General features: G+C 44.6%; 1 protein-coding gene across 9 annotated transcripts; it reads right to left on the bottom strand.

Annotated features, from left to right (window-relative positions):
* Positions 1-35: 35 nt before the first annotated feature.
* Positions 36-27635, bottom strand: evi5b (ecotropic viral integration site 5b). Of its 9 annotated transcripts, none has more exons than XM_079157757.1 (20): positions 27599-27635; positions 21804-22036; positions 17970-18159; positions 15039-15263; positions 14793-14867; positions 14526-14651; positions 14188-14331; positions 13683-13772; positions 13326-13423; positions 12949-13009; positions 12797-12850; positions 11741-11773; positions 11198-11338; positions 10068-10199; positions 9812-9952; positions 9179-9337; positions 8630-8776; positions 8127-8222; positions 4076-4171; positions 36-1882 (listed from the first exon to the last, which is right to left on the bottom strand). In XM_079157757.1, the coding sequence occupies exons 2-20, from the start codon at positions 21953-21955 to the stop codon at positions 1583-1585; spliced, it is 2460 nt and encodes an 819-aa protein (XP_079013883.1). In that variant the 5' UTR covers positions 21956-22036; positions 27599-27635; the 3' UTR covers positions 36-1582. The 9 variants fall into 9 exon arrangements, with proteins under 9 accessions (XP_079013883.1, XP_079013886.1, XP_079013885.1 ...); XM_079157760.1 differs by having other exon boundaries at positions 21804-22026; positions 27599-27614; XM_079157759.1 differs by lacking the exon at positions 27599-27635 and adding an exon at positions 26499-26704.
* Between the last annotated feature and the right edge of the window lie 6 nt (positions 27636-27641).

Raw genomic sequence — 27641 nt, 5'->3', positions numbered from 1 at the left:
ATGAAGAAATGAAATCAGTCAGGGAGTTCATTAAACGTTTTTATTGTGAACTCATCACACTCACACTCACACACACAGACAGACACACACACACACACATACACCACAATCTCATTTAGTCTCCAGAGTGTGCCAACTGCTCCATAGTGTTGCCATGCGTGTCCTTACTGCACTGCAGACTCAAAAAGTGCCATAATGTGTTCCTCTCCCGTCAAACAACACTCGTTCATCAAAAGGGACATTATCATCACCAACTCAACAGTCTGAATCCTTTCCCGGACATGACACGGCGAGGCCGGGTCCTTCAGGAGTTAGCGTTCGATACAGACATTCAGAGGAATTCAAAAGTCTCACACACACCCCGGGGGGGGGTCCTCGCTGCATGAAATGGAGTGGAACTGGCCTGTGGGCGAGCACAGTGCAGAAGATAGTGCTTACTTTGGTAACACTAGACGGCTCCCGATTTCTTCCCCAGTTTGTGTTACAAAAGTGTGTCTCCTATGTTGTGTGATCTCAGCTTTATCTCCCAGTGTGAGTTCCCTGGGACCGCCATGCATCCCACGTGCAAATTTTGTGACACACAAACCCCGACAGACATTACTCACGTTTGACTCATCAGCTCAATCGACTCACAGCTCATTTTGAAAACAAAAGTGGGGATGCTTTCAGAGAAGTCAGTGCAACAGCAACATAAACCTGCCCCCCCCCCCTCCCCCCCTTCTGCCCTGACAATGAACTGCCCCAAAAACCGCTTTTTTTCTTCTCTCTGAACAGTAACTCGCCATTTGTGTTACCACATTAAACTAACTCATACGTCCCTTTTTTTTTCTGCATTTGACTATATATTCTAAACATCAGATATGCAATAGATACATCATTTCAAGTTCAAAAGGAATTGAAAAAAAAAAAAAAGAAAAACATAATACAGATTTACATATCTACAAGTATGCAGATGTCACATTGACCTTGTGACACACGAGCCTAGCGAAAGGCATGCGGCATGTGCTAAGGCCAAAACGTCAACATGAACCTCGAGCCAGCGCTGGCCGACAATGATTTGATAATAGCTGCTGAGCAAAGACAATAGATATGTATATACATACACACACACACACGCAGCGCTTTTACAATTCTGCCTCTGCATGATGGACACTTAGTAGTAACGGCATCAATACGTGTTTGCTGTTCATTTATAAAATGCTTTAAAAATATAAAAACACGTTGAATGAAGTGTTATATGACATAAAAGGATTTATTGCACAGTCTCTTGCTCTGTGTTGTACCTACAGGAGGGGGTTAACCCCTCCACCCCGTCCAGAGTTTGATACGCTCCACATTATCAAAGTCTGAGGTCCACACTGATGGTCTGTCAAAAAACGCAGAGGCGTTTGCTGCCCTCAGGAAGAAAACATAAAGGGAGGTAAACAAAACTAAATCCATAATTGTGATTCTCATGTTATGAAATGATGCATTTCCTTTCTGAAATTCAGATCCAAGCCTCTCCTCTGAAATGGCTGCTGGAAACACCTCCTCTTCCTCAGTGAGGGGCGACAGCCTCAGTCCCGACTCTTCGCGGCGCTCGTCACACGGAGGTGGACTTGTGGCTGCCGCTCGGAGGTACAGAGAGTCGCAGGGACTCCTCGTCCTCGTCGTCTTCCTCCTCCTCCTCGTCCTCCTCCTCACTGCTGGTGTCCGCGAGGTTGGGGCGCAGTCTGATCCGGCCCCTGCTGCTCTGCTGAGCGTCCAAGAGGCTCGGGCCCTTGACTCCTTCTTCATCTGAAGACTGGTAAGACCCATCATGCCCCACGTAGTGATTGACGATGTGGATCCCATCAAAAGTGGGCTGATTGGCCAGGCCCCTCTGTCCTTTTAAGCAGCAAATCTGTGAGAGTGGGCACGGTGAGTATTAGGAGCGACACAAAGACTGAAGACATGCATGTGTAACTTCTGAGGGGAGGAAACAAGGACGGCCTGATATGACACGCACAAACACAATGGGTCAACTCTTTGGCAGTCAGTGATATTCAAACAGCGTCAATGGCACAAACAGAGGGAGATGTCTTTCACAAATGTAACATGCATGCACCAGTTCAACCACAAAGCAACAATGTCATTCCTAAGATATGAGTTGTGTTCCAATACTACAAACCATTTTACTTAGTGTACAGATCTTGCAGCTAGTATACAAGAGATACATATAATTCGTCATTCTGTGCTAACAGGAAATGAAGACGGGAGAAGAAGTGAACCAAGCAATGGTTTTGCAAAGGTGTAGAATGTTATTATGGTTAATAATTTGTTTCCTTTGCTTATTACATGAGAGGACAACAGCGTCAACTGCACACCGACATCTTTGGAGAGTCACGTTTCCAGTGTGAATGCACTGGAAACCTCCTCAGAATGAGTATGTAGTACGGATTTGGGACAAAGCTGTTGTGCAATTGTTTCATGGGTGAGGGCCAGCTCCACCTGGGACTTTGTGGGAGACGGCGCTGAATGTGTCCCACTGAAAGCTTCAGAAAACCGTCTGTTCTCTGCTTGTTAATCAGGGGCGGAAGCGAACCCAGCGTATGTGTCAAACCAACAAGTTAGTCCTCACCCTGCAAGTCTTTTCCTCTATTGGTGAGGCGTGAATCTCATCTTTATGCGGCATGTCAAACTACGGTTGCAAGTGCACGGCCTAGTACAACCTCTCTCTGTTGCATCAAGGCAGAGTGAGCCGCCCTTTGTGGCGGATGACGAAAACACACATTGCTGTTGAACTGCAGCTGTGGTGGATGTCCCCCCCCCCCCCATCAGCTACAAGAGGGGGGCAATGACATTATTCTGGCTGCACTATAGACCTACGCGGTTAGTGTTTTCTAACAGGATGTTTGGGGTTTTTTACAAGTGAAAAGACCAAAACGATGAGGACTTACTGGCTGGTTCGACCATTGCGCATGAGGTCGTCTTACCTAACGCCCCCCCCCCCACCACCACGCTGTGAAGTAAACTGACCCTAACGGGGCTAAGGTGGGAGCAACGCGATGGCCAGTGGAATGAACGTGACACATCGGCACCAACTCACCTGGGTTGGTCTGCCACGCAGCAGCCAGACATGTAGGAGGAGATTTATTCAGAGGCCGGTTCAGAGCACAACACACGACAAACAAAAAGAACAAGCCCACGTTTACCTGCGTCTGCCTTCCTGTTGTTGCCAAGCAAATAAAAAAAGGAAATTGTGATCTAATCAAGATCTGACTGGCTGCAGTCAAAATTTCCAGCAATATGATGCAGGTTTGAAGTCAAATTTTGAGGGAGGGCGGATGGTGGGACTGCAGCCACCACTCTCTACTCTCGGGTTTGCTTCGCAGTAGACACTCGAGTTAGCATGATTCATAGCAGGCCACTCTAAAACCAAAATGACCACAAGGCCAAACCAAATGAGAGGGGAAATGACTGTGACGGCACTGACTTGATATAAACCGGAGTGAGGAGAAACTAATGTAACTCCGGTTTACGCACATCCACCAACTGCATCGGGCATTGGTTTGTTCTCGCTTGTTTTGATCTGCATGGAAAACAGCGAGGAACTTCTATCTGCGTTTTTAAAAAAAAGAAAACATCTTAATGAAGATACGGTTCTGAATAATGAATATGTAGAAACTAGTCATCAGATGTTCAACCCGTGACATTGGACCTTCTTGCGTAGTAGATGCATCAGAGTCGGTAAGGACTAAACAAAGAAAACAAGTGTTTGTCATGATCAAATCTGCTCTTATCATGTCTTTACTCTAAACGTACGTGGTTCTACGTCTTGGCTCTACTCTGTGATCAGCAGGGTAAAACCCTCTTGTAGGAACATCTGTATAGGTGTCTGCAAGAGGTGTGCGCTGTCAACTCTGCACAGGAAGTCTCTGGGTGTAGTTAACACTTCTACTAATCTGTTAGCATCAAAGAAAAACTATATCTGAGGCGATGTTGTGAAATCTTCTTGAACGCTTGATCAAAGAAATGGAAACAGCAAAATCTGAATCTCTACCAGGAGAAAATAAAAAGCTAGCGCGATTACTAATGGACCTGTTGCAAGTCTCACCTCGTGTTTTAGCTCTGCTATCTGGTCTTTGAGGTCGTGGATGTACTGGCTCGAGTCGGTGTGGTTCAGCTGGCCTTGGACCTTTCCTTCTTCTTTCTGTTAGTGGAAGAGACATACGTTCAAAAGATAAGAGACACGAGGCTTTCCTGAAATACTGAGAGGTGAAGATATACATTTTAGCATCTGCAGAGCAAAGTGGTTCAACATGGAACAGAATGATACAAGCAGCATTCATGTAAAAACACCCAGGGTTCAAAATGTAGAGAATTACTGTATGAGCAGGACAAACACCGACAGGTACTAGAGCCCCACTATTTAAAAAAGCCGCCTCACAAAGTGACAGATGTCCGGGGGGGGGGGGGGGGGGGGGGGGGGGACACAAAAACAGTGTCGTATGTGCTGGATTTCCTCCTGGGGCCCTAGGGATGAGGCAGGCTGTTAGCTTTAGCAGTTAAACAGCCCACGTGATGTTTACCTTCCTCACTGAAGACATCTGCAGGCATTAGAGACAAACACGTACGCTGTTTCAAACCTCAATCACACCCTTGAACCAGCCAGTTTTTACAGTGAGACCAGTTCAAACCACAGCCCGACAACACTGAGGCAAAAAAAAAAAGGGAAGATGCGTGTCCACAGCAGGGGTGGGGTGTCGAGGTAGAGAGGTGAGACCGAGTCTTCTATGGCTGGCCAACACCCCAAAAATACACATGGGGGTTTCTGATTCCTGTGGTGTGGGGGGGGGGGGGGGGGGGGGGGGAATATGGCGGGTCCCAGTAGGCTTTTTTTCCCTCCCCTCACAAGAAGTCTAAACAAGTGAGATTATTCCAAGAACCTACTGTTTTTGAGGTTTGGTCGCTGCAAAACACTGCACCAATAAGGGACAGGCCGTTATTAAGACTTCCTGGTGTTCAGCTGTGTGGATCAACAGGTGTTGACGCCAAACGTCTCGCAAAAATGTCTCCCTCACGTTCCTGCACCCTTAAGTTAAGTTCTAACAGACAGAGGAATAGAAGGAAGAGGAAACTACGTACAATGACACCAACGAATGACTAAAGTAAGGCAAGTTGATTTAGTTTACTTTAACCAACAGCGGTGAACGGAGCAGCCGACCATCCGGCAAATCATCACAAACATCATCGTCGTCACATCTTGAGCAAAATCATGGCTCCAAAAAGAAATCCCCATGTTTCAGTTAGCACATTCATATTTACACTTTCTGTGCGTCTCCGTTGCTGTGGCAACAACTGATAGCTTATTTTTTTTGAATCTGCAAGAACGTCTGCGAGGGACGTGTGAAACTGTGCGACTTAAGTTGAACTTTTACTGACTAAACTTTCAATGCCGCTCAATGAAGACCAGATACGATTTGTAAGAAAATGACCCTTCCAAGTGATTTATATAGACTGTCATACAAACTGTCGCACAGATGTGTGCCATTAGTTTGACTTTTTTTTTTTAGCACATTTAACATGTGAAATAAATGCAATGTATTTTGTATAGCCCAAAATCACAATCTCTTTACCGCGTAAACGCGAGGATGTCCTTTACTGTCTGCAACATTTAGCATAAATCTATGAGCATGCCATAGAAACCTCAAAATAGACCATGCGTGTCACGTTTGGTAGAGCCTCTGCTTCAAGACGAGAAACCACTTCCTCTCAGCCCAGAGACGCTGGAGCTGTGGCCTTCAGCAGAGGCCATGTACTGTGACAGTGAAGGAGTCCTGCACGTACACCTCGAGACATCTTGGTGTCATCGAACGAATGGTTTCCATCATTACTCAGTGGTTATTATTCATTTGCATCTCTTGATGAAATCTCTGCAGGATTGTCTGTTTAAGGACGTTGAAGGCACACGCAAAGCTAATCTGATCATAAGGTGATCGCTCGCATCATAACGCAAGCTGCAGATATTCACCGCCAACGCGCGTCACTCGAGGAAGGATAGAAACTGATTTCTTTTTTCTTTTCTTGTAATTGAAACATTTTCACCCACAACTTAAAGTGCAAGTAACCAAACCACAGACCAAGAAGCCAACGGTGGCACAGTGATTTCAGCTCAGACAGAAGTTACGATCGTGTAAGCGTCCTCCGCGTCGCCGCTCTAGACGCTGATCACTCAATTAAAAAAAGGGGAAATAAGGAAATAAATGAAGTGTAATGCTTCTGCGCGTTATTGAGGGGCTCATTTCGCGGATTGTAAAAAGCACGAGGGCGGTAGTGGTAACTTTGGTGTTGCGTGTTGATGCACCATCCCTTAGTAACAAAACCTCAGACCACACTGTGAGATTGTGTGTGTGTGTGTGTGTGTGTGTGTGTGCCTGTGAAGAGGAAGAGGGGGAAGGGCTTTTTGTAGGGTTTCACACTTATAAATAGTCTTCAGGTTAGATGTCTCTCAAACACCTTTAACTTAGGGAATACATTTAGAACGGTACAAAACCTACTCCCCTGGTCACCAAAGTTTCCAACAGAAACCCCCCCCCCCCCCCCCCCCCACACACACACACACACACACACACACACACACACACTCTATATTAATACAGCTGTGTTTTACTAGACTGTCATTCATCATCCTTCTACACCAGCCTCCACTTATAGGTCTCCACAATAGCAAGTATAGCTGTTGACAACCACATTATTACAAACTTGTATCTTCTGATCAACCATGTATTGAGAGCTAATGTAACATGCCAAATAGGGCGACATGAAGTAAAGTGTTCCAAATAAAATGAATCAGTGTGAGCAATGGATACTAATCATACTGTATTTAACCATTCTAGCAATAATGATGATATTATTGTATTTCTTTGTCTTTTACTATAAATTGTTTATTTTCTTTCATCTGTGGAGCCTCCCAGCGAAAGCAATCTAATACGACATCACTGTGAAACAGAATCATCAGCACACTATTTTCCTTTCGCAAAACAGAAACACACGCGATCGTCATCCGCCTGTTGCTGCACAGCTTTACTCATTTGGAAAGAGTGCCGTGTTGAGCCCACAAATGTACGTATGATTGTATTTTTTTTAGATAACTTTATCGGTTATCAATCAGAACCGCTGAGTGTCGGCAGTGTAAGAACAGGCCTGTATTTGTTTTAGTCACCCTTGTTGTGTGTAGCGTTACATTTGTTTGGGGATAAACAATACTGGTTCACACGAGGATGTACGTTTATGTGTAAATCCGCCCAACTTCATTAAATGTCAGTGTCTGAACTGAAAAACTACAATAATAGAATCTCATTTTTTTGTAGAGCAGCTCCAGACAATCTTTCTTAATATCATCAAATATTACATCGTTTATCATCCAGATTTTAAGTCCCAGTGAGACATTTGAGCAGTTTTACAGGACGAAGAGATGATTGGATTTGATATAGAAATGTATGTAACATAAGAAATGTATTGGTTAGTATTTGTTTGCATATATTGTTAAATATGTGGACAATATGACCGGAGATGTGATCTAAAAAGGGAGAAAATAATAAAGTTTTGGACAAATTGTGTTTGAGGTGTGTTTTTGTTAAAGGTTCAATTTGTTTAAAAAGAAAACCAAAACAATTCTGTACTGAACTCGATCCTATCATCTGCTGGTCTGCATGTCTAATGTCTGCGCCTCTTTACACATTCATGACTGAATGAGCAACAGTCAAAGTTACAAAGAACATAAGTCAGATACTCTGCGTCATCGGGACCGTGTGGGTTGATCAGATTTCATTGAAACCGGTGTTTCCTTGGAAACATAAGCAAGCAACACTTCATCGGCTATCAGATTCAGATTATCTTTCTATTTCAAATGAGTGGGAGGAGCTCAGAATAAACCACAAATAAAGAAATCGGTCTTGTTAAAGAACCACTTTAGTTCTAACTTAAATATGTCGGGAATAGTAACTCAGGAACATGCTGATCAACCGAACATCTCCCTTCCATCTATGAAAATAAGTCTCTCTATGCCTGAGGGAAGTTTAAATGTGTTAAATGTGATTTGCGAAGGAGTTGAGGGAAATCAAAAGCTGACGTTCCAGACGTCTCAGGGTGTTCTGGGAATTTACCTGAATCTCAAGCTCTGAGATCTGTTGCTGGAGTTCAGCCATCGCAGCAATGTTGTCAGCTTCCCGCAACCTCACTGCCATCACCTCTTCCTTACTCTGCAGAAAAACAAAAAGGAGCTAAAGACGGTCCTGCTAAAGCCCCGAAGGAGGCGTGATGCTGAAAGGTACAAAAACACGTATTGTACAACATTTGAGTATTTTCTATTGTTGTACGTGTGAATCATGCAAGAGAGAGCCATTTAAACAGAAATCTAGCAGCATCTCCCGACTTCTCCAGAATGAAATACTATCAGAAACTATCAAAATACTCAATATACAACAAGACATCTCAAGCATTAAATGATACATTATGTCTAAATCAAGCTCAAGAGAAAAGCAGACCGTGAACATAAAATCAATCTATAATTCTATTTTACACAATAACGCAAACTTTGAATTGATTGAGATTATGCCACAACAGTTGTTTGTCCCCTGTGAGAAGTATAGTGGATCAGCAGTTGCACCTTGCACTCAGTCTCAGCTTGTCTCCTCTTGATCTCTTGCAGTTGCCCATGCAGGTCTTTATTTTGCCCCGTCAGCGTTTGCACACACTCCTGGAGACAGCGACTCTCCTGCTCCGCCCGTCGCAGCTGGTTACTGTGAATCTGATTCTGTGTGAGCACAGGTTGTAAAAAAGAAAAAAAAACATCATCAATATTTTGACTTTGATAAACGATCAATTCCATCCAAAAATGTCTGAGATACTAAAATTGGATGATGCCTGCACACTTTAGTTTGTGAGTTGTTTGGAACAGATGCCTGCTGCCCTCTGAAGGATACTGTGTGACAGTACAGGTCGAGAAGTCACTTTTTTAAAGCGTATTTACTGTTAATTAGAGAAACTGTAGCTCCGCCTTACTTACTAAACTCTCCATACTACAGTATGCCTTTTGATTTCCTATGGTTATTGGCATTACAAGGCCAGTAAAGCTAAGAATCAAGAAACATTCATCAAAAGAATAACTGCGCTTTATCGGGTGTTATGTGGTTAGGAAGCTGCCGTGACGTCTGACCTGTGTCTCCATCTCCAGCATCCTCTGCCGTGTCTCCCGCAGCTCAGCCTGGGCCTCGGCCTCACGCAGCCTCACGCTCATCAGTTCGTCCTGCAGCTCGCTCAAAGTGTTCTTCCTGGGGCTGTCCTTCCAGCGACCAGCGGTGCGTGCCAAGTGACGCTGAGGAGAGGCGTTACGGTCCGTCACATTGCCATTACTTATTGAACAGATACACTTTCCCTTTTTTCCATTTCACTGACGTGGACATTCTGCACTTTAAAAAAAGTCTGACTGCGATAACGTACGCAAATGTCACGAGGCTACATTCTAGACACCGAACCTTTCAGATTGTTATAAGTAGACTCTCTTGATGACTGAAGAACTGTTTCTCTAATGTGGTTTTTCCCCCCCATAAGGAGTCAGGTAGTTAATGCTTCTCCCACAATGTGTACATTGATGAAGGACACTCCTCCCCATGACTGAGCCCATCGGCGTCCTATCCTTATCTTAAAGCCAGTTGAACCGTTTCTGTCCCTCAATACCCTGGAGAGGACTGTCCTGTCATTACATTATTTGTTTTCTATCTTGGCTTCGAGTATTTTCCCGTACAACAGAAATAATGTGTTGACATGACGCCGACATGTTGGCGCTCACCTGCCAGTGCTCTTCCAGGCCTCTGACCTGCTGCCTCAGCTCTTTCAGGCCGGTCAGAGCCTCCGCCTCTCTCAGCTTCACCCCGATCAGCTCATCTTGAAGACGCGCCACATTGGTGTCATCTGGCAGCGACGTGTTCCTCTACACAAGGAGTGTAACGATAACATGTTGTAAAACTGCAGCAGTGGGTGCACGGGTACACAGCCAGGTTAACGCAATAATATTGTATGTTTGTGAATATTAGGCAGTAACGCACCTTTTCAATGTCCAGGATCTTGTCTTGCATCTCCTTGAGAGCGCACTGAGACTCCGCCTCCTTCAGACGGGCCTGCACCAGCTCTCTCTCCAGCTGCAGGACGGCCTCCTCAGAGTACCGAGGGGCTCCCTTCTATAACAGGACATGTGCGTGAGCATGGACAGCAAGGCAGAGCTACACATGTTGATGCCCGAGTGTCCTCAATGTTGGCCTTTAATGAAGAACTAAATATCCAACATCCAGTAATGTAAACCAGGGTCCCAGAACAAGTCCAGTCCATTAGATAAGTTCAGCTGATATTATATATATATTATAAGGCTGAGCGACAATTTGATACGATAATTTACCATCTTTCAGTGGTATCGTATCGTGATTAAATCATATATGTCGAGATATCATGATACACAATTAATCAAGAATGTAATTCCCACTGGATTATAGAAAAATAGACTTTATTATCTAGTTAGTTTTGGCCATATCGCCCTGCCCTGCTCTGTTCTTCTGGCAGAAAATACACCTCAACGCCTCTTCACTACTAAGAACTGAACCCTGATTGCAGCGGACACCAACCATTTTGCCTTTCACTTTCACATCAATATTTCATGACTGCTCATTGTGGAGCAACATAGCAAATTATGTAAAACATTGCAATGCTTGCACATTATCATCTGGAAAAGCAACCATCAATAATTAAGAGCGTTCAGGTCGATGGATATGCAACGAGAGGATTCTGTGAACAGGGCGCCGTGTGTGAAATCTACCGGCCTGTGAGACGACTGCTTGCATATTCATGAATGTTTTCCTGAGAATGCAGTTGGACAGTAAAGGTGGCTTTACTGTGTAGTACTCCGTGTCACAATTTGAATTCATGCATGCCAAAACAGATCATTACCCAAAGCCGATGTGCAAAGTGAGAGAAGCCCTGCTCTGCCACTGCTATGTCATCTTTACAGGCCCAGGTTTTCTAGCACAAACACTTCATCTTGAAAGGGTCGGCCTGAGCTTTTCGGCACAACACAAACTGATCGGGGGGAAACATCCCCGTCTCAAAAGTCTCAGCTCCCGTCACAGACCGGGCGGGATCCGAGCCAGTGCAACCTGCCAGCTGGGGACTCGGTGGCCCTCCTTACCGCATGCGGCTGATGCTGCCTGGTGGTTGTCTTGGCCTGCTCCAGCTGAGCACTGGCCTCCTCGCTCTGCTGTTTGACTGTGGCCAGCTCCCGCTTGACCAGGTACAGCTCCTCTGCCTCCTGAGCCCGAGTCACTTGTCCCTTAACATAACCAACCGAGGAGGAGGGGCGTGAGCACGACAAGAAGGGAAAAAAACCAGAGAGGGGGGCGGAAAGGATGGGCGAATCAGAGGAGAAGACGAGGGATTGGATTTTCTAAGGACATGCTCAGTTCTAGCAACGTGTGATTTACATTCCAATTCCTTTGCTTTCTTCAGCGTAACTTGGGATTGTCTCACTTTTTCTGACATGCCACAATGTGCTATTTCATGCACTTATTTAACAATGTTATCGGTTATCACAATCTGGTTTAGTTCTTAAGTCAGAGAATCATTGGAGTTCATTAGATGTCCTTCATTGTACTAATCATGAGCATGCACTGCTAAAGAGAGAGAAGGGAGTTGCAACATGAGTAATAGAGAAAAGAGAAAATGAGGAATATACCTGGATCAATCTATCTGCCAAGGAAGCACTTTCCTACAAAACAGAAATATCAGCAAGAGACAGCAGAGGGAGACAATCCAGAGGACAGTTTAAAGCACACAACAACAAAAGAACAATTGATTGTTTAAGAGAAGAAAACGCAATGTTCATTTCCCATCCAGACATATCTGTTTACAGACTGTAGAACCGTGTTTACATTCGGGGGTAGAAAAGGAACATTGCATGCAGGCGTGGTGAAAAAAAAAGGTGCAAATGAGCTGGAGGCGGTGCAGATAACAGTGACAGGTTTCAGACAGGAAGAAGCACAGGACAGCTCCGGTAGTAAGAGAGAGTGACGTCTGGTGGAACAGCAGCACAGTCACAGTGTTAAGGAGCTATGTGTTGTTTAACTGAACAGAAGCTATGAACTTTGATGTGGTCCATGAAAACTTTTGAACAGTTCAGTTAGTGAAGAGTTAAAAATAAAAGGCCCTGGGAGTTACGTGACAGAGATGCGTCAGAGAGCAGCAGCCTCTGGGCTAGTTGTAAGTAACAGACTCATTTGGACCTCGGTGTTCCTCCCTGCAGGCAAACATGGCGTAACCCTCGCTATCCATGGCAGACCTCATGCATGGTGCCTTCACCTGGCGGCGGCAGCGCTCATTCAAAAAGAGATATAGAAAGTGCAACTTGGGCATGCAGCGCTTTGCATCGACTTGGACAGCATCAAGCCACGGCCACTTTCACTCTCCGAACAGGCTTGTTAACAAGTATCGGCCTCGGTTAGTGTCTGTTATTCGAGCCACACAGACAGTCACAGAGACGCCAAGACAACTTCTGATTTATCTGCGATCAGAAAACGTACCATGCTGTACCAGCCAACCAGTGACGGTTTATCATGGAAATGGACTTTCAACTAATGGAGCCCAGTTAGTGAAAGACAAGACTCCTTCATACACAAGAGATGCATGGCGTATGAGCAGACACAGCTGGATGGGGTTAATGTGGTGTTGATGGGCATTGTCTGACTGGTTATTCTGGTGACGGAGCACCTGTGACAGACACCGCTGCACTCACTTTCTCTAGTGTGTCTATCCTCTGCTTCAGGAGCCGGTTCTCTGTCCGCAACCTCTGCAAAACAAGACATTGCAAAAATCACATGAAACCAAAAAAAACACAGAGTGGAGCCTTCAGAGCATTTCTTTTAACCCCCGACAACCTCCACGCACCTTTATCTCCACCTGCTCCTCCATCTCTTTACTTTTGATTGTAGTGTATTCTTTCTCTAACCTGAAAAAATGTCAGTGAATAGAAGAATGTTAGCGCTCACTCACGATAAAAAAAATAAAAACAGGGCCAAATATCATAAAACTTCTGCAAGAAATGAGACCTGCAAAATGTATTCTCCAAGCCACAATGACAACAAGATAACAAATACGCTTATTGACTCGTATCCTTCGTGCCTCGTGGTTACAGCACATTACCGTGACGTCCCGGGTTCGATTCCAGCCGTGGGACCTTCGTTGCATGTCATAACTTTCTCTACCCCATTTCCAAAATAAATGCACAAGCAAAAGGAGAGGTCGGTAGGTGTTGATGAACTTACTTTTTCATCTTCTTGGCGTTGTATTTAACTTGATAAGCAGCCAGGATGACCTTATCCGGCCCGCTGTCCAGCTGGTGTGGGACGACCCTCTGGAAGTGCTTGAGCACAATAATGAAACAGGATAAGTGCCACACACACACACACACGCACACACACACACAAACCAGCTACTTTCAAATAACTTGGCAGCGTGCTGTCTTGGTCAGACATCAAAGTGCATCAGAAGTCAACATGTGCGCAGCAGTCACGGGTGGGGAGACACGCCTATATCAAATATTTGGGTGTGGTGGCGGTTCCTAGACCAGAAATCTGAGCTGGTTAAATGACAAGTTATGTGTGAGGTCCTGGCTGATATACCTGTAACATTCCCTCCATGTCGAGCTGGATGAGTTCGGTCTGGTTCATCTGAAGGATGGCCAGTCCCACACGGAAAACTACTTCCAGACCCTGAAGAGAGAGATCACCAGTAATCACTGAGGAGTCATCTTTTGAAAGAAAAAGCAAACAATGTTCAGTGTGAATCCTCTTTTAAAACAGATTGAGGATGTAGGATGTGTTACAACAGGTCTCAAGGGAACTCACAGCCACTATAAAATGTGGAATGTAGAGTTTCCGTTTTCTCCAAGAGGTGGTGCTAACGGATAACCTTTCCATGACAGTTACCTTCATGTAGTCTAGAAATGTGGACAATCTCACAGCAATGGAGGAAACGTTAACCTCTCTAAGTGGAAACACTTGGCTTTAGTGCAAGGGTTTGCTGTTCCTTTTTGAGATTTCAAATCTGCATACTAATCCCTCACAGAATAATATATGTAAGCAGAGACATGATAGAATTCAAAGATGGCGGTTCCTTTAATCTGACCTCACACATGAAGATGTCAAAGATCCTTGTGGCGACGGGCAGAGGGAAGGAGGTGAGGAAGATGGTGAGGAACCAGGAGGAGGCATACATGGACGTGTGAAAGCTCTGAGCCTGGAAATGCATGTGCAGCTCCGGGAGTTGTTCCTTCGAGGCAAAAAAACAGATTCACACTATTACCACTGTACCAGGGAATGAGATTAGCACCTGCCACCTGTCTAACTCAGGGTGAATTGAGTCTGGTACAACTCGCTTAGTGTTTGAAGTTCTAAAGCATTCCACATAGATCTCAGGAGTGGCAGACACAAACCTTTGAGTGGCCGTTGGAGATGTTAAGTTACCTGGATCATATACTCAAACTGGTACATGCAGAGTCCCAGCTCAGCCATGGTGGGTTTGAAGAGCTCTCGTAATCTGTAATCCTGCATCAACTTCACGAACACGCAGAAAGCCTCCTCTTCTGGCATCTAGGAAAAAAAAGTATTGAAATAACAGGATGAAGTCAAACCTCAAATTGTTCCGTTATTCACTAAAACATGTCAAAACTGTTTGCTGGAAGCTGGTGAATCAGTGTTTGTGTGTGCGTGTGGTGAGGATTGGGTCATTACCTGCATGAGCAGCAGTCCTACAATGAATGCACTCCCTTGACAATAGCCAACCTCACGGTCAACCAGAGAATATGCCTGAGGTAACAGATTAGCTTTGGATGAGTCTCAATGATATCTGTACACACTTCATTATGCATTTACTGTACTCAGTTCTTTTCCTTAAACACGACTTCCTGTTAAACAACCTCTTTTTGATACCTGTACACACGCTTATCGGTTGATCTGCAAACACAAACGGTGACCTGCCTTCATGACGTTGAAGAGCACTTCCTGGCCCGAGCTGTCTTTCTCCTTGAAGAAGTCGTGTTCGGGATAAGTGCGCGCGATGTCTCTGCGAATCAGCTTCTCGCAGGGCGACGTCATCTTCAGGAGTTCGGAGTACTGATCCTTGACGGGCATGTTCTGGGCGTTGCACAACAACTGCCACACTATTGCCCGAAAGTGGTGAGGAATCCCACTTCTGACAAGTTCCTGTGGAAAAGATGAAGGATAGATGATTGACGATAATCTAGACGTATTTTAAAGACATTTATGTGGAGTTTAAAAGAGCATGTGGGGGTTGTCTTTGTTCATTTTTGGATGTGGCCAACAGTGTGAGAGAGTAAGGAAACTCCTCGGCTTCATGTGGAGAAAACAGACATTTGCATTTCTTACAACAGGATACAGCCTCGGCCGTGCTTTGTGCTCGAGTACTTATCATCTCATTTCAGCAGAGTGTGCATCTCATAACAATACCATTTCCACTGACAAATATAATCTTGTCAGTGAGGCACTTTGTAGAGCGATTTGTTTCCATATATTACTGCTGATACAATTTGATGAAGCAATTTCCTGTGCTGACAGGGAACACTGGTCTTTCCTGCTTGTGTGTGTGTGCATCTGGTCGGTCCAGGGTGCATCTGGAGCAGAGGTCCACCCACACAGGCGTTCAGCAGGGGATCCCTCTCGCCTCTCAGAGGCCAGAGGAGACAAACCAAGCTTTGTGCTGGAACAATGCACCGTCTCATGTCTTCACCGTGTCTCTACGAAAGCTGCTTTCTGAGGCGCTCCACCACGTTAACCACCTCTTTGTATATTCTAATCAATGCTCCGCGACAGGCGACAACATCGTCAATGACTTCAATGTGACGTGTTTTCCAGAACTTATTCGGTGTAGATGTGCAGGAAATCACGTCACAAACATCACGTTTAGCCATTTTATTCACCAAATGAAATATATTTTCTCTTCAGCTGTCGTGGGTATTGACAACATGAAGACATCAGGGTTTTTTTTGCTGACAAGTGCAGAAAAGTGCTTTGCGCAACAGAATCTGTCTTTCTCCGTAAGCCAAGGGGAAGAAAGCATAGTTATTTTGTGGAGGCCTCAGCAGTTATGATTAACCTCCCAGCCTAGATGCAGCCATCTGGTCATTACTACTTCTGTTAAATTACATAATAACACCCATGCATGTTCACAGGTTCTGCTCAACACTTCCCCATTTACGTGGCAACAAATAACAGAAACCCTGCCCATGCAGAGGATGTTCCATCACATTTGCATGTGTGTGGTTTCATCAACGGGTTCATGGAACAGCAACTCTTTTTGCATGTGAACGGATTACAGAAAATGGACTTTAATTATGACCGACTATCAGAAAGGCATAATCATGGGTGATGATGAGACAGGTTTAAGTGTCACCGTGACTGTTGGGCTGCTGGGGTGTAATTCAAAGCAGAGCAATGAATGGACTAGAAGCATGCTCCCTGTAGGAGAGCAGGATTCATCCAGGAATAGTTTGACGTGACCTTAAGGACCTGCTCACAGTGATACTGAGCAGCGGTACATAAGAAAACTACAAGTTCCTTGCTGAGTCGCTGCCATGATGTCTATCTGTTATCCAACAAAGTACTTAACAGGGTTTTCTATTGTTCCACTGTGCTGCATGTGCAGTGTAAATCTAAACTGCCAGCGACTGGGCATATGATTATCACAAGACCTCGGAGAGTAACCGTAGAAACAAGCGACCTAATATTAGCTTCAAATGTCAAGAACTAAAATAACAAGTTCAAGCACAGCACTACAGTGTCACCTAGAACAAAGATAGCCTTGGGAATTATTTCTGGCCGGAGTAAACACTCAAACAGATATGGCCATTGTGGCATTCAGAGGCTGATACGAATGCCTGTGAAACGTGTCTCACGAGAGTCTAGAGCTGAACTCTCTTGTGGAGTTTAAAGCCATTTGCACTCGGGCTGCCACTAAAGACGATCTTTCTATCGATTCATTAATTGACTTTTAATCTAAACGGTTAATTTCTCCCCCAGAAAAATCTAATTTGATTGTATTTTGACAAACTGTATCCTGCAGCCCAAGATAACATGTATACAGAGGTTTAAGGAGATGCACTCATGACTAGTAGTTCTCTTGAATACCTATGTTGAATACACTTATTGTAAGTCTCTTTGGATAAAAGCATCTGCTAAATTACTGTAATGTAATGTTTACACATTAAATGTGCTATCAAGATGTGCTGCTTGCGGTTCTGGACTTATAAATATTCTTACACTATGGAGTGAGTACTGGTGTAATACAAAACGATCCTGCAGTGGGAGCATGCTCTCTTCGGGGATATTGGTCGACAGAAATATGTTACCCCTGAAATCTTAAATGAAGATATTATGATAGAGAATCAACAGAGCACATAAGTTGTCGGACCGAGCGATGCCGGAGTGTTGGCCTCAACAGAAGCTCGGACTGTTGGCGGGAGAGAGGGTGCCGTTCATCTGCAGTGACACAAAGCGGCATGCTTCCTTTAAAACTCTGATTCAATGTTATTACTAAAGCAGCAGGCAGACACGCTATGGTGTTAGGAGTGTATTTAGCAGCTATAAGGACAAGAGATTTAAAATATGGATGTTGAAGCACTTTCAGCGTTGCCATGATCATTAATGCCGACTAGCCGCGGCCGCCCTAATTTCCATCCATAATATCATTGGAGGCCCCGTCTCTATATTCAGGAACGCTTTTATTCTTCTCAAATGGACAACGATCTCTAAAATACATTTATGAAATCATAGCTCTATGATTATCTTAGCCTTGTTTTCAGCCGACGGGTCAGATGTGTGTCAGTAAGCTCCTAAAGCAGTCGGGGGTCGGTAAGCTTTTAAGCGGCGCTTCACAGGTAGCACCGGTCTCACCTTGAGCTGCTTCTCCTTCTTCTTGCGCACGTCCTCCCACTCGTTGACGATTCGTCCCCACAGGATCCACGAGTCCTCCTCGAGGTGGGAGAGGTTGGAGGAGGCAGAGGAGCTGGACACCAGGGAGGAGCCGCTGTTTCGCCTGGAGCCGTTCATGGAGCGCAGCGACTTGCTGTCGGTCTCCAGCAGCCTGCAGGGAAGGTGACCGTTAACGCTGTGCACACACAGAATACTGCTCCACGGACAACAAACGCTTGTTTCAATCATTTATCAAAACCCTATTCAAGAATACGTAGTTAAGAATTGAAAGAAACACTTATAGGCTCATAATACATTAACCACCTGACTTGTTTTTTTACAACTGCAAGGTACTGAGTGAGTTAATGTGTACAAAACAACATTGAGTGTTGAAAACCAAAGCCGCCCACATTTCAAGGGGATAGTGTTGAACATGGGAGACCTTTGCTCATATTACAGCTTTGTGACCCCATCACTGGCAACACTTTGAAACAGCTTCTTCAACAGCCATCAGCAGTCACAACATGATTATAAAGGACAATTTAAGTACATTCTAAATGAATGTATGCCCCCTAAATCCTCTTATAGTAGCAGGTCAATACCAACATTAAAAACAACATACACGCATTGAATGATGGTACAAAAGGGAAAGTAAACACGTGTTGCTACTTGCAACTGCTTATGGCTTATACAAAACTATAACAGGTCTGTTATAAAAGCAACAATGAATATTGGACGTCGGTAAAATCTGAATTTCAATCATAGATGGCATTTGAAGTGCATGGTGGGGGGATGACAAGCTCAAGCGATGCATTCCTCAGCGGGTTAATCTAGCACTGTATCACTCTTATCAGTTGGTCGCTGCAGTTACTGACAGAGTGACCCAATCAAGGATCAGTGTGCAGAGAAAGAGAAGCTGGGACTGACGACCTGTGCTGCTCAGAGGAGCTCGTGGCAGACACACAAAGGCTCAGACACCTGATCTCGGAAAAAAAAAAAGAAGAAGCCTGGGCCTCTACACTGGAGCCTGTGACGTCAGTGAGGGTGCTCCCAAAATGTCTAGGGTTACAGCCCTATGTGGGTCGTGTGGGAGGAGCGAAGTGGACCGCCAGAGAGACCAGCCTGCTACGGAGCTCCTTCACTTGTATTCCGCTCTGACGGAGAGCTAACGGGGGAATAAAACAGGAACATCTTGGGGCCAGAATGTGGCAGGAAATCTTCTCCAGTCTGTTTCGTTTAAAGTCCGTCACAAATGGTCACACGCGCTGCAGGGACGGGCTGCGTTTACGCATGAACCTGAACAGACCTGCACCTCTGCAAATAATTCACCAGTAGTCAAACACAGAGTAGCAGAACAGTGCAAGGAATTGGTTGGAGTCGAGCAATACTTGCAGGGTTGAAAAAGAAAGTTTTGAACAATAATTTGAGCTAGGACGAAATGCCAAACCATTCGTTTCACATTCTTTTCCAAGCATGTGACTGTTACAATATCATGACTTCAATTTGCAGTTCATTACGGCAGGAGAACAAGCTGAAAATACTTTTAACCTTACCAAGCCAAACTCATGGTGTTCTCTTCCTGTCTCTGGTTTCTAGGAATTTTGGAGCAACGTCTTGTCTGATTTACAGATTGGAGCGGTCAGCGCAGGACTTCCTCGTCCGTGTGTTACTACTGAACGAATGCTTGTCCCTTTTATCTGCTCTGTAGGGTACAAAGGCCTTCACCAAACACACAAAACACCCGGTAAACAAGCGCAGGATCGCGGTATCTGTAACATACATGTGAATACCAAAGTCCTCCCTCTTGTTGTCGCACTCGTCTGTCAACACACACACACACACACAGGATTATAAGATGTGTATGTTTGGTAAGTATCAGCATGTTGCTACGGCGGTGTTTCAAAAGGAAAAGACCGCATAATCAATCAGAAGCAAAGCGTGGCAGCAGAGCAGTGTGTCTTGTTAAAAGGGGCCCCCCGCTGTGTGTCGGGGTGGAGGCAGGGGTCAAAGGGCAGCGGAACAATGAGCCCCTCGACACCTCGACTTGTGCTTACCAGACGGGAGTCTGCTCAGAGCTTCATGAGGGGAATCAGGGAGAAAATGAAACAGTGAAACTGGTTAGTTTTGATCTCCCGTTATGAGGGAAAAGCACTCGGCATTCTGGAGCTGTCGTGGGTGTACCGATGAGTCACCGACATCTGCATTCAACAGAAAGCTTCGTCGCCGTCTTCCTTCACTGGAGTTAACTGTGACACAATCCCCAACTCTGAACCGAGCGCTCGGTTTCCATGCTGCCACGGAGTGCACTAGCCATGGGTGAGAGTCACGGCGGAGGAAGAATTCACAAAGCTGGCAGTAGAGGGGCGTTGCGTCACCCTTCAGCAGCACTGGGATCTGATGTGAACAATGAGCACGTCAGGGACGGCCCAGAGAACACAGCTCAACTTACAAAAGACTTGTACAGTTCAATGTGTGGCAGATGTACAGAGTTACATGACATCTGCAATAAATTAGGAGCTCTACAACTAAGCATGCTACGATGTCGATTTGCGGAGATATTAACAATTCCATTCTATGTAACTGACAGACAAAAGTAATCTAAAAACAGACCCATGACTTTGCCTTCATGTGCGAGGAGCACGCACTGACAAAAAGCACACGAACCGTCCAAGAACAAAAACTCAAAATCTTCTCAACAAACGAGCTAAACCCCCAAAAAACTAAATCGAGATTCTTTTCTTCCGACCATATTTGACTCTTTATATTCTCGGCTAGTTGGCGAGTCCCGACCTGTTGTGCGTCTCCTGTAGGTGTGTGTGCAGATATGATCGGGTGGGGGATGTGCAGAATGATTCTACGGCAGTCACAGAGGTGCAAATGTGTAAAGAAAACAAGGCAAAGAAAAAAATAATTAATAGTTAATGAAAATATCACTGTAGCCGGCACAACGGACCAACAGCAACTGTACTTCCTGAGGAAGTTTAACTTGTTTGAGGTGTAATGCTTTCACTTTTCTGAGCATAGTAACCTGTCTCCTGGTGGTGAGAACCAGCTGCACGGCACAAAGACAGTCCAGTTATCTCACAGGCCAGAACCTGTCTCACACTGTTAAGCGGGGGGGGGGGGGGGGGGGGGGGGGGGTGTACCCACCCTGTCCTCTTTTGGACAGTCTGAGCTCCTTCCCTCAGGCTCTCAGTTAAAAAGGTCAAATTGTTGTTGACCGTTGTTTTCTGCCATTATGTTAATATAATAGAAGAGAACTCAGTGAAAGGCAAACACACACTGCTGTAGTTCAATGAGTCTTTTAACCAGGGGCAGCTTCAAATATCTCAATATATTTCAATATATCTCGTCAAAGCAACAAGAAGAGAAATCCAACACTTTTCCAACATATTGTGCAAATGGACTTCCTGTACATTTGTAACAGAGATGCACCGACACCAATACTGATCACGAATACTGGCCCGATACCGGATCAGGTATCGATGGCAATGGCCCAACGGTATCGGACACCATTATCTTAATAATAACATTGAGACATACAGCCTAATAAATAAACACTGGTGCCTGATCAGTACTCAAAGCCCAGGTATCGGTATCGGGACTGATAAAGTTGAATCAGTGCATCCCTAATTTGTATTGTTTTAAACAATCCCCAAAAAACCCAGCGTGTGTGATTGCCAGCCAGCCTGTGCTCTCTATCTCTGTGTAACTAACTACTGAAGACGTGGTATTAATCCGGCGTAATAATCTACGCTCTACCTCACAACGTGTTCATTTGAAGGGCAGGAGAAGCTTAAGAGACGGACTGCTCACCTGTTCTGCTCCTCGAGCTTGGCCAGCAGCTCCACATCGTCAGGACTAATCAGCGCCGGCGAGGACGGCGAGAGGGCGGGCGAGGACAGAGACGTGGAAGAGGAGGTGGCGGTGGTCTGCAGGGACGTGGGCGTGGCCACCTGGCTAGCCATCTGACTGACCGTGTGGGACACCGAGTTCTTCACCCATGAGAGAGTAGAACTCAGCTTTAAAGCAACCTTGTCTGTCGCCACCTGCAGAGGATGGAGACAACATTCAGCAATGTTTTTTTGGGGGGGTTTATGCATTTTCTACCCGCTTCACAGGGCAGTCTAGCTTGAGTCAGACAACTTCTTAACTCCTCTCCCCGTCAGTTATGTTTTGCTTAAAATCAAATCAAATTTAAAGATGTATTTAAACATCATTTCTGGCACAGAACCATGAAAAAGCTGCACTGGTAGCACAGATCCAGCAGTCAGTATCGTCTGGATCGATTCAGCTGCTTAGTTTTCAACTAATTTCTCTCTTTCAGATACCAAGATTAATACTTTAAGAGACTTTTCCAGTGTTTTAAATGATGAATTGAGTGACAATCACTAATGATTCTGTCAACTCACTCAATATAAAAAATGAGATGCTCTCAGAAGATTATCATCCGACATCTTTACCTTTAACTTTGACCAATCCTCTGCACAAATACAGTCCGGTGTGCCACATGTAATACTTCAGTGTTACTGAGGAAGAGCTTCTTGTAACACACAGGTCTGAATGCATTCTGTCACAATGTAACAATAACCTACAGCTGACATCTGACACACACACACACACACAGCAATGACAACAGCATGAAGCAACGGTCAATCTACTGTCCACACCAGCAGGGACTACAGAGAGGATGTGAGCGCCTGATGCACAACACTGAAAGCTGAATGCAGGTCTAGACACTCCTACCTGCTACTCCAAATAATCCAAGATCATTGGCTTTCAGCTGCTTATATACTCCACGAGGAAGTCCAGTATGTATTTATTAAGAGAAAACCACGAATAGAAATGAAAAAAAAAAACATTCAATTGAAAAGTCAGAAACAAGTTCTATCCTGACGGGAATCCACTCGTCAGACCTTCGGCCGCTGCTCTGCAGTCATCTGCTGATCACACTGTCAGGAAGGGTCAAAGTGCTCCCCTAAAGATTAGAGCACTTCTTTCTGTCTCCGGCTGAAATCAGCGTACAACGGGAAGTGGACCTCTGCGCTCAGCGAAAACTCACCTCACACCTGATAAAAAAATGATTTGCCTTTGGTTTCAACCCAACAGGAAGTCTGAAAACTGCCACCAGGCAGGATACTGAACGTGTCATGCATCTTGCTGTGTATAAAACGATGAGTCATTTTTCTGTGAGTATCAGAAAAGCAAAGGAGGTGGAGGAAAGGAAAGGATCATGGTAAACGTGCTGATAGGAATGTGCTATAGTACAGACTTAAATAGCTTAGCTAAGCACACAAACACTGAGTGACTTTACTGTTTATTTATCTGTTTAACAGCTGGTTACCTTTGTAGACGTAGATATAGGGTACCGTAGATCTGATAGAGGTAGAACAGTTTTGGACGATGATGACAATTGATCGAGATCTTGAGAAGTGTGTGTAGGAATAGGCAACAGGACAAATGACTATGTACTCATTCTGAAATCAAACCAGTTGCAGTGTACAGGGCGCCCTTGTGGCCCAGTGGTTATGACGCATAGACGATAAACGTCCCAGGTGATATTCCAACTGGGGACAGTAGTTACAATGGCAGTTGTGTGTCATCCCCCTCTCCCAAAATATCCTGTCTGAAGCACCACTGTGACCCATCTACTGCGATAAAGGAAACACGGCCACAAATGTAACGTTTTAAACATTCTAAATGATGCATCATAAAAGCTACTGTTTATTAAGTTACACGTTCTACCTCAGGGGTCTCTGGGTACAGGAAGCTGGTCCACCAAACGTACTGTTTTCATAACAACACCCTGTTCCTGAGCTTTCACAGTGTGTGTGGGTTTGGGGCATATTTACTGACCTTCATCAACAATCTGACATGACAGGCAGCTAAACCAACAGATCCACATCCTGTAGATGCTACAGGCTGCATTACATGAGCCTGGAGAGATGACACCATGATGACAACTAGGCTATAGAAGGCAACCCTCACTTTGTAGGAAAGAGTAACAAAATGTCTGCAGAATACGTATGTAGATTACAAAAGCAATTACGGGAGTCAAATAAATACATAATTGAGCTTACAAAGAATTGACACACTGTGACTAGATTCACCTGAACGACACAAGAAACGTAGGACATCTAATCGTTCTGATAATGACGTACCTCATTGATAATGAACCTTATTAATTGATTTACTTATTTATATACCAGTGTGCCTTATTGTACTTTTCTTTTAAGTAGACTACAAATGACCTGAAAACTAATTCAGGGATCAAAATATGAGCAGCAAAAAAAAACAACCTACATTTCTTCTAGCAAGCCCGGCAAACTGAAGCAAGGCTTCTCTGTGAATCCTGGATACAGGAGATTGTTTCTGCTTTTGTTTGCCAAAGAACTCAAAAGGGGCCCTGAGGCGCAGCGAGCATAGCTAATGAAACGCACAGCAAGGCGAGAAGAAAGCCTCGGCGAAACAACTTCAAGACGATTGGGGAACTGAGAAAGACCAGAGGCAGAACAGAGACGCGGTTCCCTTTTTCCCCAATTCAAAATGCACGGCACCCAACAGATAGCCCACGGTGCTGTAAGACGGACCAGGGGGAAGAAAACTGTCATAAACTCTTAAGCCAGGACAAATGTAGAAGTCTTTTTAAAGTCATCATCTGAGGTGAAAAATAAGACTTAATTCATCTCCCTTTCTCGCTTTTACATCTCTTTCATATTGCTATTTGTAGGCAGTGAAGAAGAATTATCTGTGCCCAGCAGGAGAGAGCATGGCTGTCTTCGGGGAAACAAGCCGTCCGTCCGTGTGCTGTGTGAGGGTATTCAAACACAGGCCCGACTTTACAATGACAATGACACACAGACGCCGAGACAGAAAGGCCTTTCACTTCACACACAGAAGGAAGCTCACATTTTCCCAGAGTACAATCAGCATCTCAATGGTCTTGCTGAAGGCCATTCTTCATGATGCAGCCACATGAGAGCGAAAGCCACCGGCTATTATTTTACACCTGGCCTGCAAAACCTGCACTGCAAAAAGTAGCCTTATTAAAAAATAAGTTTTAATCAATAACATACATTTTAGCCGTGGCTAGTTCATTCTGTGTCAGTGACAGCTAAGGTCAATCTAACACACCAACTGCTTGGCTAAGCATTCTGCTGGGAAAGCGTGTGCAGACTCCATTGTCTCCATCAGCGACTGGCATTTGGTCTTCCACCGACTACTTCCTGCGATATGCCCATATGTGGCATTAACTGGAAAGGCTCACTTCTTTCACTCACTTTGTTTGATAGATGCCACAGCTTCTTAAAGTCACTCAGCTGTTTATTATTGTTTATGTTTGTGATACCTCCCAAATAATACACAAAGCAAACAACATACGGGCTTACACGCACATCTTCTGCTCCCTTCTTAGTCCCAAAAGATGCATTATTACTCCCTAAAGTACGATATGTTCCTCAGCAACTACACTGAGGATGGGGGTCAGAGTAAAGCTTGTGAAGGTTTGCGTCGCAGCTTCGTGGTCATCTCTGGTCTCACAGACCTTTACACTGATAGAAGTGTCACTATACATGATAAGCTGAGCACTGAGAGAATTCTGCATATGCTCTGCATAACAATAGCCCCATTTTCCCAGTTCACTGGATCAACATGCTGTGAGAGATAGTGTTCAAGTCATGATCATCACGTTAACCAAACACCTCCTTTACTCTCTCACAGCCTTGTCCTCACATGTATTAATCAGACCTGGTGCGGCTTACTGTAATACTTCATGACAGTCGAGTAAGAAGTACTTTCTGCAGGTTTAAAGGTAGTTCAACTTTGGGTAAATCTCTGGCCCGAGAGCCGCGTTGTTGTTGTAATTTGCAGGTCACTTCTGGGCAGTTTGAGTTAAATATATCCTTCACGTGAACGCCGCCAATGCCACTGCTGAGCAGTTTAAACCCGTTGCTGGGGCCACACATCATGCTGTCACCAAAAACATTTGGTTTACAGGCAGCGACCAGAGGAGCGACGCGACACAGAGAAGTTCCTTTTATGGCTCGCTGGTGTAGTGAGCTGAAATGGAGATCTAGCATCAAATGCAACAGTAAACAGTGTCTTTCTCACAGAAAGCGCCGACGTTGGCGAGCTCCACGAGGCTTACAGTAGAGTTAAATAGTTACATCGGTAAGTTAACTCGACATTGCCAAAAAGAAGAAAAAAAAAAAAAAAAAACTCATCCAAACAAATTATATTTTCTTTCCAGGCGATAGCTGGAGCCCTTCCCAATTAATTAGCCAGTTTTTCCAACCTCAAGCTAAACTTACAATGGCTTGACTGGAAACCTGTGACAAAAGCTAATATTGCGCTAACCAAATGCAAGAGTTTGGTATTGACTGTCTACTTTCTCGATGTAATGTCATACCACTCACTTGAACTGATACAGTGGTAACTTCCAAGTCGTTTTATGAGTTAGTGTTCACGCCAGTACTTAGTCAGAGCCCGAAAAAAAACCAAGAACATCTTTACCTTGAAGCGTTTTCAACCAGCCGCAGCGAACCTCGTCTGCTTCCCATGCACCAAAGTATAGTCCTACTGTTATTAGAAAAAGACTGGTTTCCCAACACTTTATCTGAACACATAGGCTATTTTTTCCCAAGTTAGCATAGCTAGGTTTCCACTTGAACGCTAGCCAGTGTTGAGTTAGCTAGCTAGTTCCCATTGACTCCCCGGTCCAGCCCATGCAGCCGTATAATACGTGTACACAAATGTCTGCAGAGCGCAGACAGACGGCGGCGGCCTACCAAATGTTTACATCGCACGGAGCATGCGCCCTCCGCTCAAACCTGACACAACACTACCACCGAGTGTTCGTGACGAGGAACTGCACATTAGAGACCTTAAACTAGGCTACTTCTTTTTCCGTCATTCAAAAAGAGGAAATACTGATTTTAAAAATATTTGTTTGTGGGTGGAAGGAGAAGTAGAAGTGTAATTATGTATTTTACTTTTGTTTCAAACACACTTCTGACTATATGACACGATTGACTTTGTGTTGGATAATAAACAATCTAAAGTGGGGTCAAGCATGTCATCCTGGTTGGACCATAACAGCATCACTGTAGGCTAATAGTTGCCTTACAAACGACTAGTTGAGTGCCAGACTATGTCATTAGGGTTATCCGGAGGGCACTGACGTTTTATTTCAGTTATGGCCACAGCACCACCTGGAGGCTAGCTTTGTTTGACTTATCTTTACTTTTACATTGATTTTTGGAAACTGTACATGTCTACTGATGTGGGCTAGCAAACTGGTTGGAGTTTGAAATTGACACAAATATCAACATTTGGATATAACATAAAAAATGTGGCAGCACTCAGAATAGAGAGTATATGACAATGTGTTCAGGAAACAGGAGCCAAGAAAAGGGAGCATCAGACTCAGACAAATCACTGTTACTTTCTACTAATGCTGCTTTTACTAATCACTGTTCTTTCAGCACGTATATGATTACATGTCACCTCACCTTGAGAGTTATTCAAGTAACAGTGAAGTTTCAGCCCAGCACATTGGGTCACAGAAAAGAGTCTCAGGCTTCCTAATCAGTATCTTGCCTACGATCACTTACCTGATGGTCATTGCTGAGAGAAAAGATACTTCCGTCCGAGTAA

Source organism: Pholis gunnellus, assembly GCF_910591455.1.
Source record: "Pholis gunnellus genome assembly, chromosome: 4".
NCBI lineage: Eukaryota > Metazoa > Chordata > Actinopteri > Perciformes > Pholidae > Pholis > Pholis gunnellus.
The sequence above is the reverse complement of the archived record's forward strand: the minus strand, read 5'-3'. Positions and strand labels throughout refer to the sequence as shown.